Source organism: Culex pipiens, chromosome 1 (assembly GCF_016801865.2).
Source record: "Culex pipiens pallens isolate TS chromosome 1, TS_CPP_V2, whole genome shotgun sequence".
NCBI lineage: Eukaryota > Metazoa > Arthropoda > Insecta > Diptera > Culicidae > Culex > Culex pipiens.
In genome coordinates, this window is record NC_068937.1 from 15,528,746 (window position 1) to 15,543,614 (window position 14,869).

General features: G+C 33.8%; 1 protein-coding gene across 4 annotated transcripts in view; it reads left to right on the plus strand.

The window, feature by feature from the left end:
* LOC120417696 (protein bunched, class 2/F/G isoform) overlaps positions 1-14,869 on the plus strand; it is a 199,920-nt gene that overhangs the window by 179,715 nt on the left and 5,336 nt on the right. For all 4 annotated transcript variants that reach the window (XM_039579837.2, XM_039579838.2, XM_039579839.2 and 1 more), the window contains 2 exons: positions 3,860-3,958; positions 11,920-12,984. In XM_039579837.2, coding sequence (XP_039435771.1) covers positions 3,860-3,958; positions 11,920-12,984 — 1,164 coding nt within the window. The remainder of the gene's footprint in view (positions 1-3,859; positions 3,959-11,919; positions 12,985-14,869) is intronic.

Below are 14,869 nucleotides of genomic sequence, written 5' to 3' on the forward strand. Positions count from 1 at the left end.
AGGCGAGGTTATGTAAAGGCACTCTTCTGCTCGGGGTGAGCTAAATGAATAATGATGACTTTCTGCCGGAATTTGCACTCTTGATATCAACGGTCGCACTTTTTTATAGAGCAAACCAGTTTGAAACAAATTTCATTAAGTTTGAAAAATAATTTTATTTCAAACTTGCCATTTGTTTTCAAATTATGTTTTTTTAAGTATAGCTTCTTATGCAACGTTGCAGCTGGCAAAGAACATTCTCTTTTTTTCCCACTCACCCCCAAATGACCATTGATTGCATTGTGCAACTCGGCCAAGATTGCAATCATCATCGAAGAACGAACGACAATTGCGGCACCTCTCAGGCAAACCCAGCATCCACGGTGCTGATTACCTCCATGGTGGACACCTCGCCTTCAACACCTTACATTGTTTTTACGCGGGGTTTCCTGGTCGCGAAGATTTATGGGAAAACGGCCATGTGATTTCCAGACGAGCGAGCTCGAAAATTGAGATTGGATTCTGATTTTGCAATCTGCTTTCGAACTAGGAAAAATGACTTTGACAATTTGATGCCTCACAAAGAACACAGATTGTTATTTTTACTGATCAAAAAAATAATAATAAAATATTTTAATTCTTAAAAAAAACTTTTCTACTGATGTTCAAAACCGAACACATTTTAAGCTCGAAAAATAACACAGTTTGAAGTTTGAATTATTTTAACAATTTGATGTATGGAAAAGAACAAAACTTAACATAACTTAATTTTTGAAAAGAATGTTATTCAATGTTTGAAAAAGAAAACATTTTAATGCTCAAAAAAGTACAAAAATGCGTGTTCAAAAAATAATTTGGTATGATGTTTTGAAAAAGAACTCTTATTGAGGTTTGAAACAGTCAACAATGTCATGCTTGAAAAAGAACACATATGAGATTACACTAGATAAAAGAACAAACTTGATTTTTGGAAAACAAAAAACTATTGAATGCTTAAAAATTTTATAATTTGATGCTTGAAACAGAATACAATTTGATGTTCAAAAAAGAACACAATTTCGTGCTTAAAAATGTACACAATTTGAAGTTAAACAAGGAATACAATTTGATGGTGGAAAACAGCGCATAGGACTCACAATCCAGAGGTTGCCGGTTCGAATGCCAGACGCAAAAAATATTATAGGTATTCGGTGCCCTCTCCCCGTGCCATACCTTCACACTTAGGAGACCCGCGAGGCGGAGTCTCGTCGCAAAAAGAACGATACGCGCGTTTAAGAGGGCCACATTATAAGGTGTTAGGTCGATTCGTTTTTTTGGAAAACGAACACAATTTGATGTTTGATGATTCATACTTTTTAATGTTTGAAAAATAACACAAATTGATACTTGAAAGATTCTGCAATTTAATGCATGAAAGAGAACACAATTTGATGTTTGACAATCAACACTTGTTTATGCTTAAAAAAGAACACATTTTGATACATGAAAAATACTGCAATTTGATGCATGAAAGAGAACAAAACTTGATATTTAAAAAAGTACAACAGATATTTCTTGAAATAGAATACAATTTAATGCTTGATAATGAACACAAATATGAACGATTGGAAAAGAATACTTTTGATTGCTTGAAAAATAACACAATTTGATATTTGAAAAATACTGCAAATTCTTGCATTTGATGCACATTTGAATAATTGAAAAAGAATACAATTTGGTACTTGGAGCTTGGAGGATACTACAATTTGACGTATGAAAAAGAACCCAATTTGATGCTTGAAACAGTAAATCAGATAATGCTTGAAAAATAATACAGTTTTATGTTTGAAAATGAACACAATTTGACGATTGGAAAAGAACACTTTCAAGTACTTAAAAAGAACACAATTTGGAATTTGAAAAAATATGCAATAAAAATGAAAAATGCTGAATACACAATTTATACTTGACTTTTTAATAATTGAAAAAGAATACAATTTGATACTTGAAAAAGATTACTATTTGATGCATAAAATAGAACACCATTTGATGTTTGAAAAAGTACACCAGATAATGCTTGAAAAAGAATACAATTTTATGTTTGAAAATGAACACAATTTGACGATTGGAAAAGAACACTTAAAAGTGTTTGACAAAGAACACAATTTGATACTTGAAAAAGACTTCCATTTGATGCATAAAAGAGAACACAATTTGATGTTTGAAAAAGTACAACAGATAATGCTTGAAAAAGAAAACAATTTTATGTTTGAAAATGAACACAAATATGAACGATTGAAAAAGAACACTTTAAATTGCTTGAAAAAGAACACAATTTGATACTTGAAAAATACTGCAATTTGATGCATGAAAGAGGACGCAATTTGATGTTTTACAGTGAACAATTTTTAATAATTGAGAAAGAATACAATTTGATAATTCAAAAATAACTGAAATTTGATGCATGAAAGAGAACACAATTTGATGTTTGAAAAAGTACAACAGATAATGCTTAAAATAGAACATGTTTGAAAAAAATACAATTTTTTTTCTGTTCGAAAATGAACGCGTATCTCAAATCAAGATGTTTAGAAAATTGCAAACATCTTTGAAATAAAAAAAAATTAATTAGATTTGAAAAGCAGTAACGTGATTCCCAAACAAACATTAAACACAGATAAATCCTCGCAATGAAGTTGAAAATAAATGTTGATTCAGCAATTAGCTTCCGATGTGAAAAATGTATTTTTTACGACACAAAAACCCAATAAAAACGTAATTTGAAGTTTGAAACCGAACATAGCTTGTTGTTTGAACAAGCAAACATTTTGTTCTTGTGATTAAAGTTAATGGACTAGTCAAGATTTTGTAAATAACCCTATTTTTTTTATGGAGAATAAATTTATTATCAACAACAAATTGTGTTACATTAGTCAATTAAAAACACAATTTGTAGACAAGTGCCCAACACTTCTGTATCAGTTTCACCGTCTCATTTTTTTGCATCCATTAGAGAAAAGACACCGCGAGGCCACAACACCATCCAATAGATCAATCAACGACGTTTGGAACGAAACTAAAGCCCACTTTAAAATAGTGAGAGACACAGATCTTCTCGCCATGACTTGGTGAAAGGAGCAACAAAAAAATGTTAATACATCCAATCCATTCCATCCATCTAAGAGCACATTGAAAGCAGGTTGAAACATTGTCTAACTTGGCTGGAAATTAGCGCCGGTTATTAGGCTCCACATAATTTCAAACGAAGACTTAAGTTAAGCTCGTTGCATCAACAGTTTTGCATAACGATGACAATCGGTGCCATCTATTGGATGGATTGTGGATTAGATGCAGCTTAGCGGGGCGTTTGAGCTGTGCAACTTTTTGTTTCGATTTATAAAATTGGCTGCACTGTTTGAAAAATTACATCTGTCAAAGTTTAATCCAGTGTTGCCAACTTTATCGAGTTTCAAACTAATTTCAATTAAACTTTTTAATCTACACAAATTAAAACCAACTGAACCGTGGAAGCCTCACTTTGGTTAATGACTGTCACGCTATCATGCAAAGTCGTTAAAGCTACTCGATAGTCCGGCTGAAACTGACACTAAATCAACGGATCCAAATGTAAACAAAGAGGAGAAAAAAACCCCGTTGAAGAATTTATCTGAAGGTGGAGAATGACCACCTCCAGAGTAAATAAGGAGGATCGCGTGTCGTTCTCGCGAGAAGTCATTTCCTTAAGAGCAATTATAATCACTTTGAGAATGGAATAAATGAAAGAAACGATTGTCACGTATGGCGGAAATTGTTTGTTTGCCTTTCGGGTGACCTCTTGCTCTCGCTTGTGGATTGTTGTGAAAATTTACTAAATTCATTTGTTTTTTGTCTATCGTTTCAGGTTCTACAGCAGCGGCTAGAGTACGCCACCCGGTCACGGATCTTCATGAGCAAAAAGCTGGACAAATCGAAAGAGGATATCGACGATCTGAAATTTCGGGTAAGATTTTTTTCTTCTCTCAAATCGATCAAGTTTACTAGCGTAAATAATTTACTTCAGTTAAGTTTATTAGAATTAGTATCATTAAAATTGAAAAAATGAGTTACGCATAGTCAGGGACAGTACAAAATTTACTGCATGTTAATTTTTACATACAATAAAGTTTTTTTTTTGTAAAAACCACAGATAAATTTGACCCTACAAAAAATTTTTTTTTTAAACATAAATCAAGTCAAACTTTCAACCCTAAAATTTTCTTAAATTTTTAAAGTTCTTCTTTCCAATGCTTTTTTAAGGTTAAAAATGGTTGAAAAATTGATTTTTGGAATTTTTTTAAAACGAAGTCAACCTAGAGGGTTAAATAGAACATGATTCGATGCTTAAAAAGAACATTATTTGTTAGGGTTTATGGAAAATTATGGAAAAAGTTTTTTTTAAGCCGATTGGTTCATAAAAAACTGATAAAAAGTTCGAAATGAGAAGTAAACTTTGTTCTCATTATCAAAAAAACACAATTTATTACAAAAAACTTACCCGGGCAGACGGTAATAACAAAATTCATTCCATTTCAACAACATACACTGTTTAAATAACAGAAAATGTTATGGAATCTCATTGACCCGGTCAGACGGTAATAACAAAACTCGTGCCATTTCAATAACAAATACTGATAAAATAACAAAAAGTGTTATGGAATTTTCCTGCAAAATCTATTTTTGCATAAGAGTTCAATAACAGTTTATGTTATCATAACAAAATTTGTTATTGGTCTGATATTGGTTGAGAGCCAAAACAACTTTGGAATAACATTTTTTGTTATGGAAGAATAACTCCAACTGTTATTGGGATGATCGGATTAGTTGTTAAAATAACAAAAAATAATAACAAAGATTTGTTCGAAAAATAACTAAAAGTGTTATCTGTCTGTTATTACAATAACGATTCAATAACAAAAAAATCATAACGACGAATAACAAATCTAGTTATAAATAACATAAAATATTATTGGCCTAGTATTTTCAAATATCAACCCGAGCAGACGGAAATAACTTGGGAAGGTCAGTTTTTGATATTGTGAGAAGATCGAAATATGTTATTGGGATGATCGGATTAGTTGTTAAAATAACAAAAATCAATAACAAAGATTTGTTCGAAGAATAACTTAAACTGTTATTATGTTGTTATTGCAATAACAAACCAATAACACAGAAGGAATCATGAAGGATTAACAAGATTTGTTATTTTGTGCGCAGAGGTGGAGCAGCATAATAACAAAAAATGTTATTGAACTGGTATGTCTCCATAACAAAAAAAGTTACTGTTTTGGTTTATTTGTAATTTGCAAATAAACCTGCAGTTGCCATAATCCATACTTTGAAGACAACTCCGACTCTGGATGCACGATATGACGTCAACGACGACTTCAGCTCTCCAGAAATACCCGACTTCACAGATTCCGACTCCAAGTAAAAGTTGCTAAAAATTTGCTGAATCCGATGCAGTCTCCGAGGTCTCACTCCAGCTCGAACTTCAACGTCAGCTCCGACCTCCTGGCTCTGTGAAAATAATAACAGTTTTTGTTATTCACACTTCAAAAATTCTTAATAAATAAATCAATTCCGTTAGGGAATATAACAAAATTAAAAAAAAAATAACTCTCAAAAGTTAATTTTATCGGATTAATTTTAACTTGAAACCCCATTTCATGGTTAAATATATGACCCCGATAAAATTGGTCAAAATTACTTCATAGTTCTAGCCAATTTTAGCATCCCATCCCTTAGGGAGTATATCAAATAATTTAAAAAATCAACTTTCAAAATTTCAACATTTTAGAATAATTTTAGCTTAAGGACCCTTTTTCATGGCCAAAATAATGACCCTGACGAAATTGGTCAAAATTATCCCATAGTTCTAACCATTTTAAACAAAGTTCTTTAGAAGGTATATGAAATAATTTAAAAAAAAAAACAACTTTCAAAATTTCAACTTTTCAGAATAATTTTAGCTTAAGGACCCCATTTCATGGCCAAAATAAAGACCCCGATGAAATTGGTCAAAATAATCCCATAGTTCTAACCATTTTAAACAAAGTCCTTTAGGGGGTATATCAAATAATTAAAAAAAAACAACTTCCAAAATTTCAACTTTTCAGAATAATTTTAGCTTAAGGACCCCATTTCATGGCCAAAATAATGATCCCGACGAAATTGGTCAAAATTATCCCATAGTTCTAGCCAATTTTAGCAAAGTCCCTTAGGGGGTATATCAAATAGTTTAAAAAATCACTGATATTACTTCAGCAGGGAAACGTTAGCAGGGAAAATTTTAGTTCTCGTATTGGCCACCAGATGGCGTCTTTGAAATCCACTTTCCCTGCTCACATCACATCGTCAGCAGGGAAAAAAATGTGAAGACAGCAGGGAAAGTGAAATTTCCCTGCTAACGTAAACAGGATTTTTTAAACTATAATTTGTACCGTAAATGCAATCTTTTCAACAATATATTTGCTTTGATGTATTTAAATTAATTGTTTCCCTGCTAACGTAACAGTTACTGAGCAAGAAGAAAATTTTAAAGTCATGGTCATGGATCACAAAAATAGGCGTTTTCAAACCAAAATAATAATTTAAGTTAATCGTTTCATAAATAGTAGGCAAAATCTTAGAGAGTTCCTTAAAAATATTTCTCTACTATTAATCGCTTGGCATTGGAACGTTTTTTTACTAAACTAAACGTAAACTACGGAACATTTGGCCAAAACTCCTAGCGACATCCATCTGAATTATTTTAAAATTCATGATTATTTTTCGAAAGTTACAAAACCACCCTGTTCACGCGTTCCAGAATTGTTTTTTTAAGCTGAAGTCTCAAACAAATCAAAAATGTTTTCCCTGCTAACGTAACAGTCTACTGGGCCAAATATTACTTCAGCAGGGAAAGCGTAGGCCACGCCCCCACAACGTTGTTAGCAGGGAAAAAAAGTGAAGTCAGCTGGGAAAAAATCTGCCTATTTTTTATTATGTTTTCAAAACATTTTGGGACATGATAGATTTTTGTGGCTTTCATGTTTTTTTGCAATAAGATATATTGCTTACAAAATAATATTTTCCTGAAATTACAAAAACTGAAAAAGTTTTTCCTGGTTCATGAGAGGAACAGCTTTCGAGAGTATCAATCCGATATTTACAATGCGGATTCAGTGGCAATGTTATTACTTAACTAATGTTAGAATGGTTCATGTTGATGTTAAACTACTATAGGTCGGTTTCCCTAAGGTGTTCATATAATGTCGGGAAAAAATATCAACTGCAATTGAACTCTCAAACTACCGCATACGAGGTGGAAGCTTTGCCACACAGCTATTATAATACATGGCCTACGTTTTCCCTGCTGAAGTAACGCTCAGTAAAATATTACGTTAGCTGGGAAAACATTTTTGATTTGTCTGGGACTTCACTTAAAAAATATATTCTGGGACATTTATCTGAAAAATATAAATATCGAAAACAAAGAAATTTAAATTGTTTTAAAATAAAGTTCTAATACCAAGCGATTAATGGTAAAGAAATATTTGCAAGAAAATCCAAATCTTTAAGAGTTAACTAATCATGTTATTTCAATTCAACTCAATTTGTGATTTTATTAGAATTTAGCAGTTCTGTTCCAGGATGACATTTGCAATTCAGAGATTTGGAGAACCTTTCAACTGAGATCAATTTATAAGCCTTTGCAGGGAGGGTACATATTTCTACGTTTAGATTTTGGCTAGCTGAGTGCTCTTTAAGGGAAAATAAATTTTGAGAAAAAACCCTAGATCTATGATATTGTTATTTCAATCAAAATATTTATTTGAGTTTACATTCCAATCGTACTTTTATGAAAAGGTAGTAAAATGTGGTAGTGTAAAATTAAATAGATACCTACTCATTTATTTTTAAATAGTTTTACATGCACCTTAGCTTGTATAAAAAAAAAGCTTGGTAACTGTGAAGTTAGCAAGGAAAATGCTCATCACAATAATAAGCCACGCCCCAATGATAGAATTCGCTACTGAACACTTGAAGAATAGGAATGATTTGAAAATATTTTACACCAACATATTTGAGTACCTTTGTATAAAAGTTTGATTGTAAATTTTAACTTAAATTATTATTATGGTTTAAAAACGCCTATTTTTGTGATCCATGACCATGACTTTAAAATTTTCTTCTGGCTCAGTAACTGTTACGTTAGCAGGGAAAATATTTGTTCAGATTTGAAGCAGTGAAATACGTAAAAAATAATAATTTAAATACATCAATGCAAAGATATTGTTGAAAAGATTGCATTTACGATAAAAATTATAGTTAAAAAAATCCTGTTTACGTCAGAAGGGAAATTTCACTTTCCCTGCTGTCTTCACAATTTTTTCCCTGCTGACGATGTGATGTGAGCAGGGAAAGTGGATTTCAATGACGCCATCTGGTGGCCAATACGAGAACTAAAATTTTCCCTGCTAACGTTTCCCTGCTGAAGTAACATCAGTAAAAAATCAACTTTAAAAAATTTCAACTTTTTAGAATAATTTTAGCTTTAGGACCCCATTTCATGGCCAAAATAATGACCCTGACGAAATTGGTCAAAATTATCCCATAGTTCTAACCATTTTAAACAAAGTCCTTTAGGGGGTATATCAAATAATTAAAAAAAATCAACTTCCAAAATTTCAACTTTTCAGAATAATTTTAGCTTAAGGAACCCATTTCATGGCCAAAATAATGACCCTGACGAAATTGGTCAAAATTATCCCATAGTTCTAACCATTTTAAACAAAGTCCTTTAGGGGGTATATCAAATAATTAAAAAAAAATCAACTTCCAAAATTTCAACTTTTCAGAATAATTTTAGCTTAAGGAACCCATCTCATGGCCAAAATAATGATCCCGATGAAATTGGTCAAAGTTATCTCATAGTTCTAAACATATTTAACAAAAGAAAAAATAATAACAGATTGTGTTATGGACACTTAGAAACTTTTCCATTTGTGCGATTTATGGTAATTTTATTTCTAAGTCAGTATACCGAACGAATAACAAATTTTGTTATCAGGAGGGTTTTTGAAATGTATAACATTTCCTCTTATTAGCGTGTTATTAAACTTTTTCAATATAATTTCACTTCAATACCAAATTTTGTTATTTTATCAGAAACTGTTATTATTTTTTCTTCTTGAAGTTGAACTTCAGGATAAAATAATAACACTTTTTGTTATTTTAACAGGATTTGTTATTGAAATATTATTAATTTTGTTATTACCGTCTGCCCGGGAATAAATGTTATTCCCAAGTTATTTCCGTCTGCTCGGGGAAACATAAATTTTTGAATAAGAGTTTAATAACATTTTATGTTATTATAACAAAATTTGTTGTTGGTCTGATATTGGTTGAAAGCCAAAACCACTTTGGAATAACATTTTTTGCTATGGAAGAATACCTAACAAAGATTTGTTCGAAGAATAACTAAAATGTGATTATTCTGTTATTAAAATAACAATTCAATAACAAAAAAATCATAACGAAGAATAATTTGTTTTGTAATCAATAAAAAAACATGTTATTGGCCTAGTATTTTCTAAGATCAAAAAATGTTATTCCCAAATTATTCCCGTCTGCTCGGGTAATAATACAAAACTCGCAAGACTGTACAAAAAAATTGTATTTTTTTTTTCGTCAGTGCAGAAAGTGTAGCAAAATTTCAAATCTCAGAAACAAAAGATGAAGTTTAATAAAATTTAATACAATCATGAGCACAAAACACACATTTTTTATGAAGATCTCCGTTTTCGGAATCTAGTAAAAACACTTCTTATAACTCTTTTAACCTTAGTCAATAAATTGAAAATGTGTTGTTCAAACGATCAAGTTTGCTGACCAAAGAAGCTTACTTCGTTTTGCATTCTGGAATTGCTAAAAATAAATTTGAATTTTAAACTAGATACATAAAAAAGAACACAATTTGATGTTTGATTAAGCACACAGTTTGTTATACCTTCTCAAAACAAAAGTATGCATTACAATGAATATAAAATTTGCATTAAAATTACTGAATCATGGTCAAAGACGCCAGGGGTAAAAAAGCGTAGCAGAAATGATTTTTTATGAAATTATTATTTTAGGATTCTTGAAATCAAACAAAACGGCTAAATTATCTTTAGAACGTTCTTTCTATATTTTAAATAACACGACTCCAATCTTTTTGACTGTAGAAACTATTCACTTTTTAAATAACAAATTGTGTTATTTATTGGTTCAACAAATTATCATCTAAATTCTAGATTAAATTTTCAAAAGGTCCTGTTATTGACCAAAGATCCTGGGAAAATGATTTGATCTTTGAAATTCAAGCCCCAACTTCATTAAATTTTATTTCGGAAAAAAAGCTTTTACAATGACGCAGCGAAGTTTAACAAAATAAAACATGAGTATTTTTATGCTTTGAATTAAGGTGAAGCCGTTGATCATTTTCGAAGAAATTTGATCATCACTATAAAATATTCTGTAATAAATTCAATTTAACGAATTTCAGCACCAAAATGAATCGACATGTGCCGGTTTTTGCCATCTCTAAGCCACTGAAGGAATTTTTGATCTAAATCAATTGTGCTTCAAATTTTATATAATTTTGTGGCACAGTCATTGACGTCCTTGTTGGCAATCATTGATTAATGACGATTTCCATAACTTTACAAGGAATGGGATAATCGTTACCAAAAGGAATCAGCATGTGTAAGGCACTATTCTAAACAACTTGTTGAAGGAATTTTGTCAAAATATTGAAAGTGACGCAAAATTAATATCTTTGAACGAAAAATCATGAAGTCTTCACGTTAAGTGCAAACCAACAATATAAAAAAAAGTCAGTAACATTCAAAAGCATAAATGTGAATAACAATAAAAATATATTGTTTTGAAACTATGAAACAACAAAAACTAGACAACATTTAAAATATTAAATATCTGAAAAAGAACACAATTTGCTACTTGACATCCTGAGCAGACGGAAATAACCTGGGAATAACATTTTTTGATATTTAAAAATACTAGGCCAATAACATTTTTGGTTATTTATAAAAAGATTTGTTATTCGTCGTTATGAATTTTTTGTTATTGGATTGTTATTGTTATAACAGACATATAACATATTTAGTTATTCTTCGAACAAATCTTTGTTATTATTTTTTGTTATTTTAACAACTAATACGATCATCCCAAAAATAGTTTGAGGATTTTCCACAACAAAAAATGTTTTTCCAAAGTTGTTTTGGCTTGCAACCAATATAAAGAAAACAACAAATTTTGTTATGAGAACATAAACTGTTATTAAACCCTATTTGATTGATTTTTCAAGAAGAACACTTTCTGTTATTTTAGCAGTATTTGTTATTGAAATGGCATGAATTTTGTTATTACCGTTTGCCCGGGGTCATTAAATTTATTTCAAAACACAACTAAATATCTACGAATTTAGGGAAATAAATGAACTGATCAATTTAAAAATGTTGCAAAGCCAGTGAAGGACGGTTTTTTGTGTTGGTTTTTGAAGAGAAAAAAAAACACATTATAGTGCTCGAATAAGAACACAGTTTGATGATTTTTTTTGTCAACTCAATGAACAGATGTCAAAAGTTTTTTGTAAATAGAAACATTTGTTTCGTGAGATTATGGAGAACATTTTAAGTTGATACCGCACAAACACAATCTGAAATCAATAGAATGCTTAAAAAGAAAACACAGTTTGATGTTATAAGCGCAAAAAGATTTTTTTCAAAAAAAAAAAAGAAATATTGTAATTAGAATTTGGAACAATAGCTTGAATTAATGTTTGAAAAAGAACACGGTTTGATTCTTGTTCTGGACATTGTTTAACTCTTTCACCATAGAATTTAAATTAATTTTAAAAACGTTTTTGCATTCTTCCAGCTCGAGGAGAAGAACATCGAACTGGAGGGCACCAAGGCGCAGCTGCGGGTTCTGGAATCCAAGCAACAGCAACATCAATCCGGCAAATCCTCCGTCGCCTCTTCGGGCTTCAGCCCGGAACATCACCCAACGGTAACCGCGGTCGCCGCCGCAACTCCTACCGCCCTCGTCGCCCCGGTGAAGCCGTCCGTAGTTAGCACGTCTGCGGGTGGCATCGTGACCAGCCAGCCGTTCCACCACCAGCAGCGGGACTTGACGCTGCGGTTACAGCAGGCGAGTCAGGTTTCCACTCCGAGCATGAAGGCGATGATTCCGCTGGCGATGGACGAGGTGCTGCACCACAGCAGCAGTACCGAGTCGGCGCAGGACCAGGCGGAACGGTTGACGTATCCGGAGACGCCGAAGCGGAAGCCGAGCAAGATTCCGCTGCCGGGGACGAAGGGTTACGTGGCGCCGAAGCCGCCGACGGGGCGGAATTTTGTGGCGAACGCGCCGAAGAACTCGCCGTCGCCGTCGGGGTCGCTGTCGAACAAGTCGCTGAACAAGAGCACGGGCAGTTTGTACATGCGGTCGACGGGGCCGAGTTCGATTAGCAGTGGGAATCGAGTGGCGCGGGATACCAGCATGAACCGGCCTGAGTCGGCGCAGAGCTGGAGCAGGCGGGACACGTCGCTGGAGAAGAGTCGGAGTTCCTCGATACCGGTGTCGTCGAAGGGATCGCCGGTGGCGGCTAAGCCGCCGCCTTCGGCCGTTGTGAGCAGTTCACCGCAGCCCAAGGCCAAGCGGGACTCGCTGACGACGCGGGTGAAGAACTTGGACTCGCTGTCCCGGTTGCAGACGGCTGCATCCACCGGGAATTTGAGCAAGTCCAGCTCGAAAAAGGACCTCAGCTCGACGAGCTTCAGCACGGGTCGGCCGAAGCAGGCTTCCGGTGGGGGTGGCATTCGGCGCGTCAGCAGCGCCTCCATCGGACGAAGCTCGTCGACGGAACACAGCGGTGGAAGCAGCAGCAACGGTTCCTCCTCGGTGGCGGCCTCCCCCACGGACAACAGTGACAACGGCAAGGTACGCAACATCCGTTCCAGCTTCTGGAACTGGCTGAAGATCTAAGAGATCAAATGTGCGACCCCCCAACCCCTCTTAATTTCTCACACTCCCCCGTCTAAAATCTGCGCGAGTTCGACTCCTAAAAGACTCTGAAATTTCCGTTCAAAACATATCAGTTTCGTCATCGTTGGAACTCTCAACAAGTGTTCGGTGTTAATTTTAACATTCTCTTTTGTTAACTTAAATCGAACAATCGTGGGTGACTTCTTGGAACTGAAGAGAAATCGTCGCCGGAAGCAAGTTATCGAGAATAAAGTGATTTCATTTGTTTCGTGCGCCGCGAAAACAAAACCAAACAAAAACAAAAGACTTTCGCAGCGAAAGCAAAAGGCCTTATGCACGAATCTGTGTCCTTACCTCTGTGTGTGTTGTGTTGCTAAAAGCTCGAAACGGATCGTCTCTCTAAAACAAAACAAAACCAAGTTCATGTGTTGTGCCCCTCCCCCCTACTAACATTCCTACCCTCCTCGACCCTAAATGTTTGTTTACACCCGCGACAAGTGTCAAAATCGCACCCTAATCGGACCCAAAAAAAAAAGAAGAAAAACCAAAATTAAGCGCACCGCCACAAAACGTCACTCATCAAGTCAAGTGTCAACATCGGACGTCACCCAGTAGGCGCGACGCTGCTGTTTTTTGCGCTGTGTGCATCCCCTCGACGTAACTAAACAAAAATGATTAAAAGTGAAAGGTGCACAATCCACGCTACCACCACCTACCTACTACTACTGAAAAGAAAGAGAGAGAAAATCAGAAAAAGCCTGCATTCGATGGATTTTTGCAAAAACAAACAAACACCTACTCACACACTCAAAAAAAATAGCGCGCTCTCGCTCACTCACACACAGCACACCCCTCAAAACGTCTAAAATTTGGAAAATTGAAAGAAACAACAACCTCTTCTATTGTTAATAGTTCTCTCACTACCACTATCAAACGCCCCTCTCTCAAAATTAAAAACACACCAATACAAACCCAAAAATGAGTCGTTCTTGCTCTCACTCGAAAATAAAGAGAGCGGGAGCGCGAAAGAGCTGACGTGAGAGCGCCCTCCTCTACACACCCCGACCCCGCGAGCGCGCGTTTGCAGGATTTTTGTGGTTCTACTGTTTCTTCTTGTTTCGTAAGTCATGTTATATTTTTTATGTTTTTTTAGTTTTTTTTTTTTTTTGTTACTCTCTGTCTCTATCGTCTTCTTCTCACCGTTTTTTCACACACTTTATGATTTTTTTTGTAGTTTTGTGTTTGTTTTGTTTATTTTGTTAGGGGTTTCTTAGTTTTTCTTTGTTTTATTTGTAGTTTGTAGCTTCGTTTGTCCACTTTCATCATCTCATACAAGTAGTTTACTCGTTTCATGCTTTTCGACGCTTCGTGACTGTATTTTTAAGGTGGATTTATGCTTTAGTTTTGTTATTTTTTCACATGCAGAAACTGTACAAATTTTTCAATTCTACCGAGTAAAAACAATTGCTTTCAAAATTGGTTTCTAAAAAGTAGCTTAAAAAAAGAAATTGAACCTTTCAATATTAACTTAAAATCTCTCTTTGTATTGCTTTCACTAACATTGAAAATGTTTAAATATTTATCACAAAGGATATTCTCTTTTAAAATTTGATCGAAGTTTTTCGCAATTGTATAAAAATACATTTTTTTATATTTAAATTCTGACAAAATATCAAAAAAAAAAATTTTTTAGTTTCAATGTTAAACTTCAACATTTTAAACATTCAATTCGTCAAAATACTAATATAAAAAACCAATAATATTTTTCAAGTTTTATTTTTAGTGGATCTTTGTAGAAATATTTCATCTGTCACAACAATGTCGAATCGGGTCAAACATT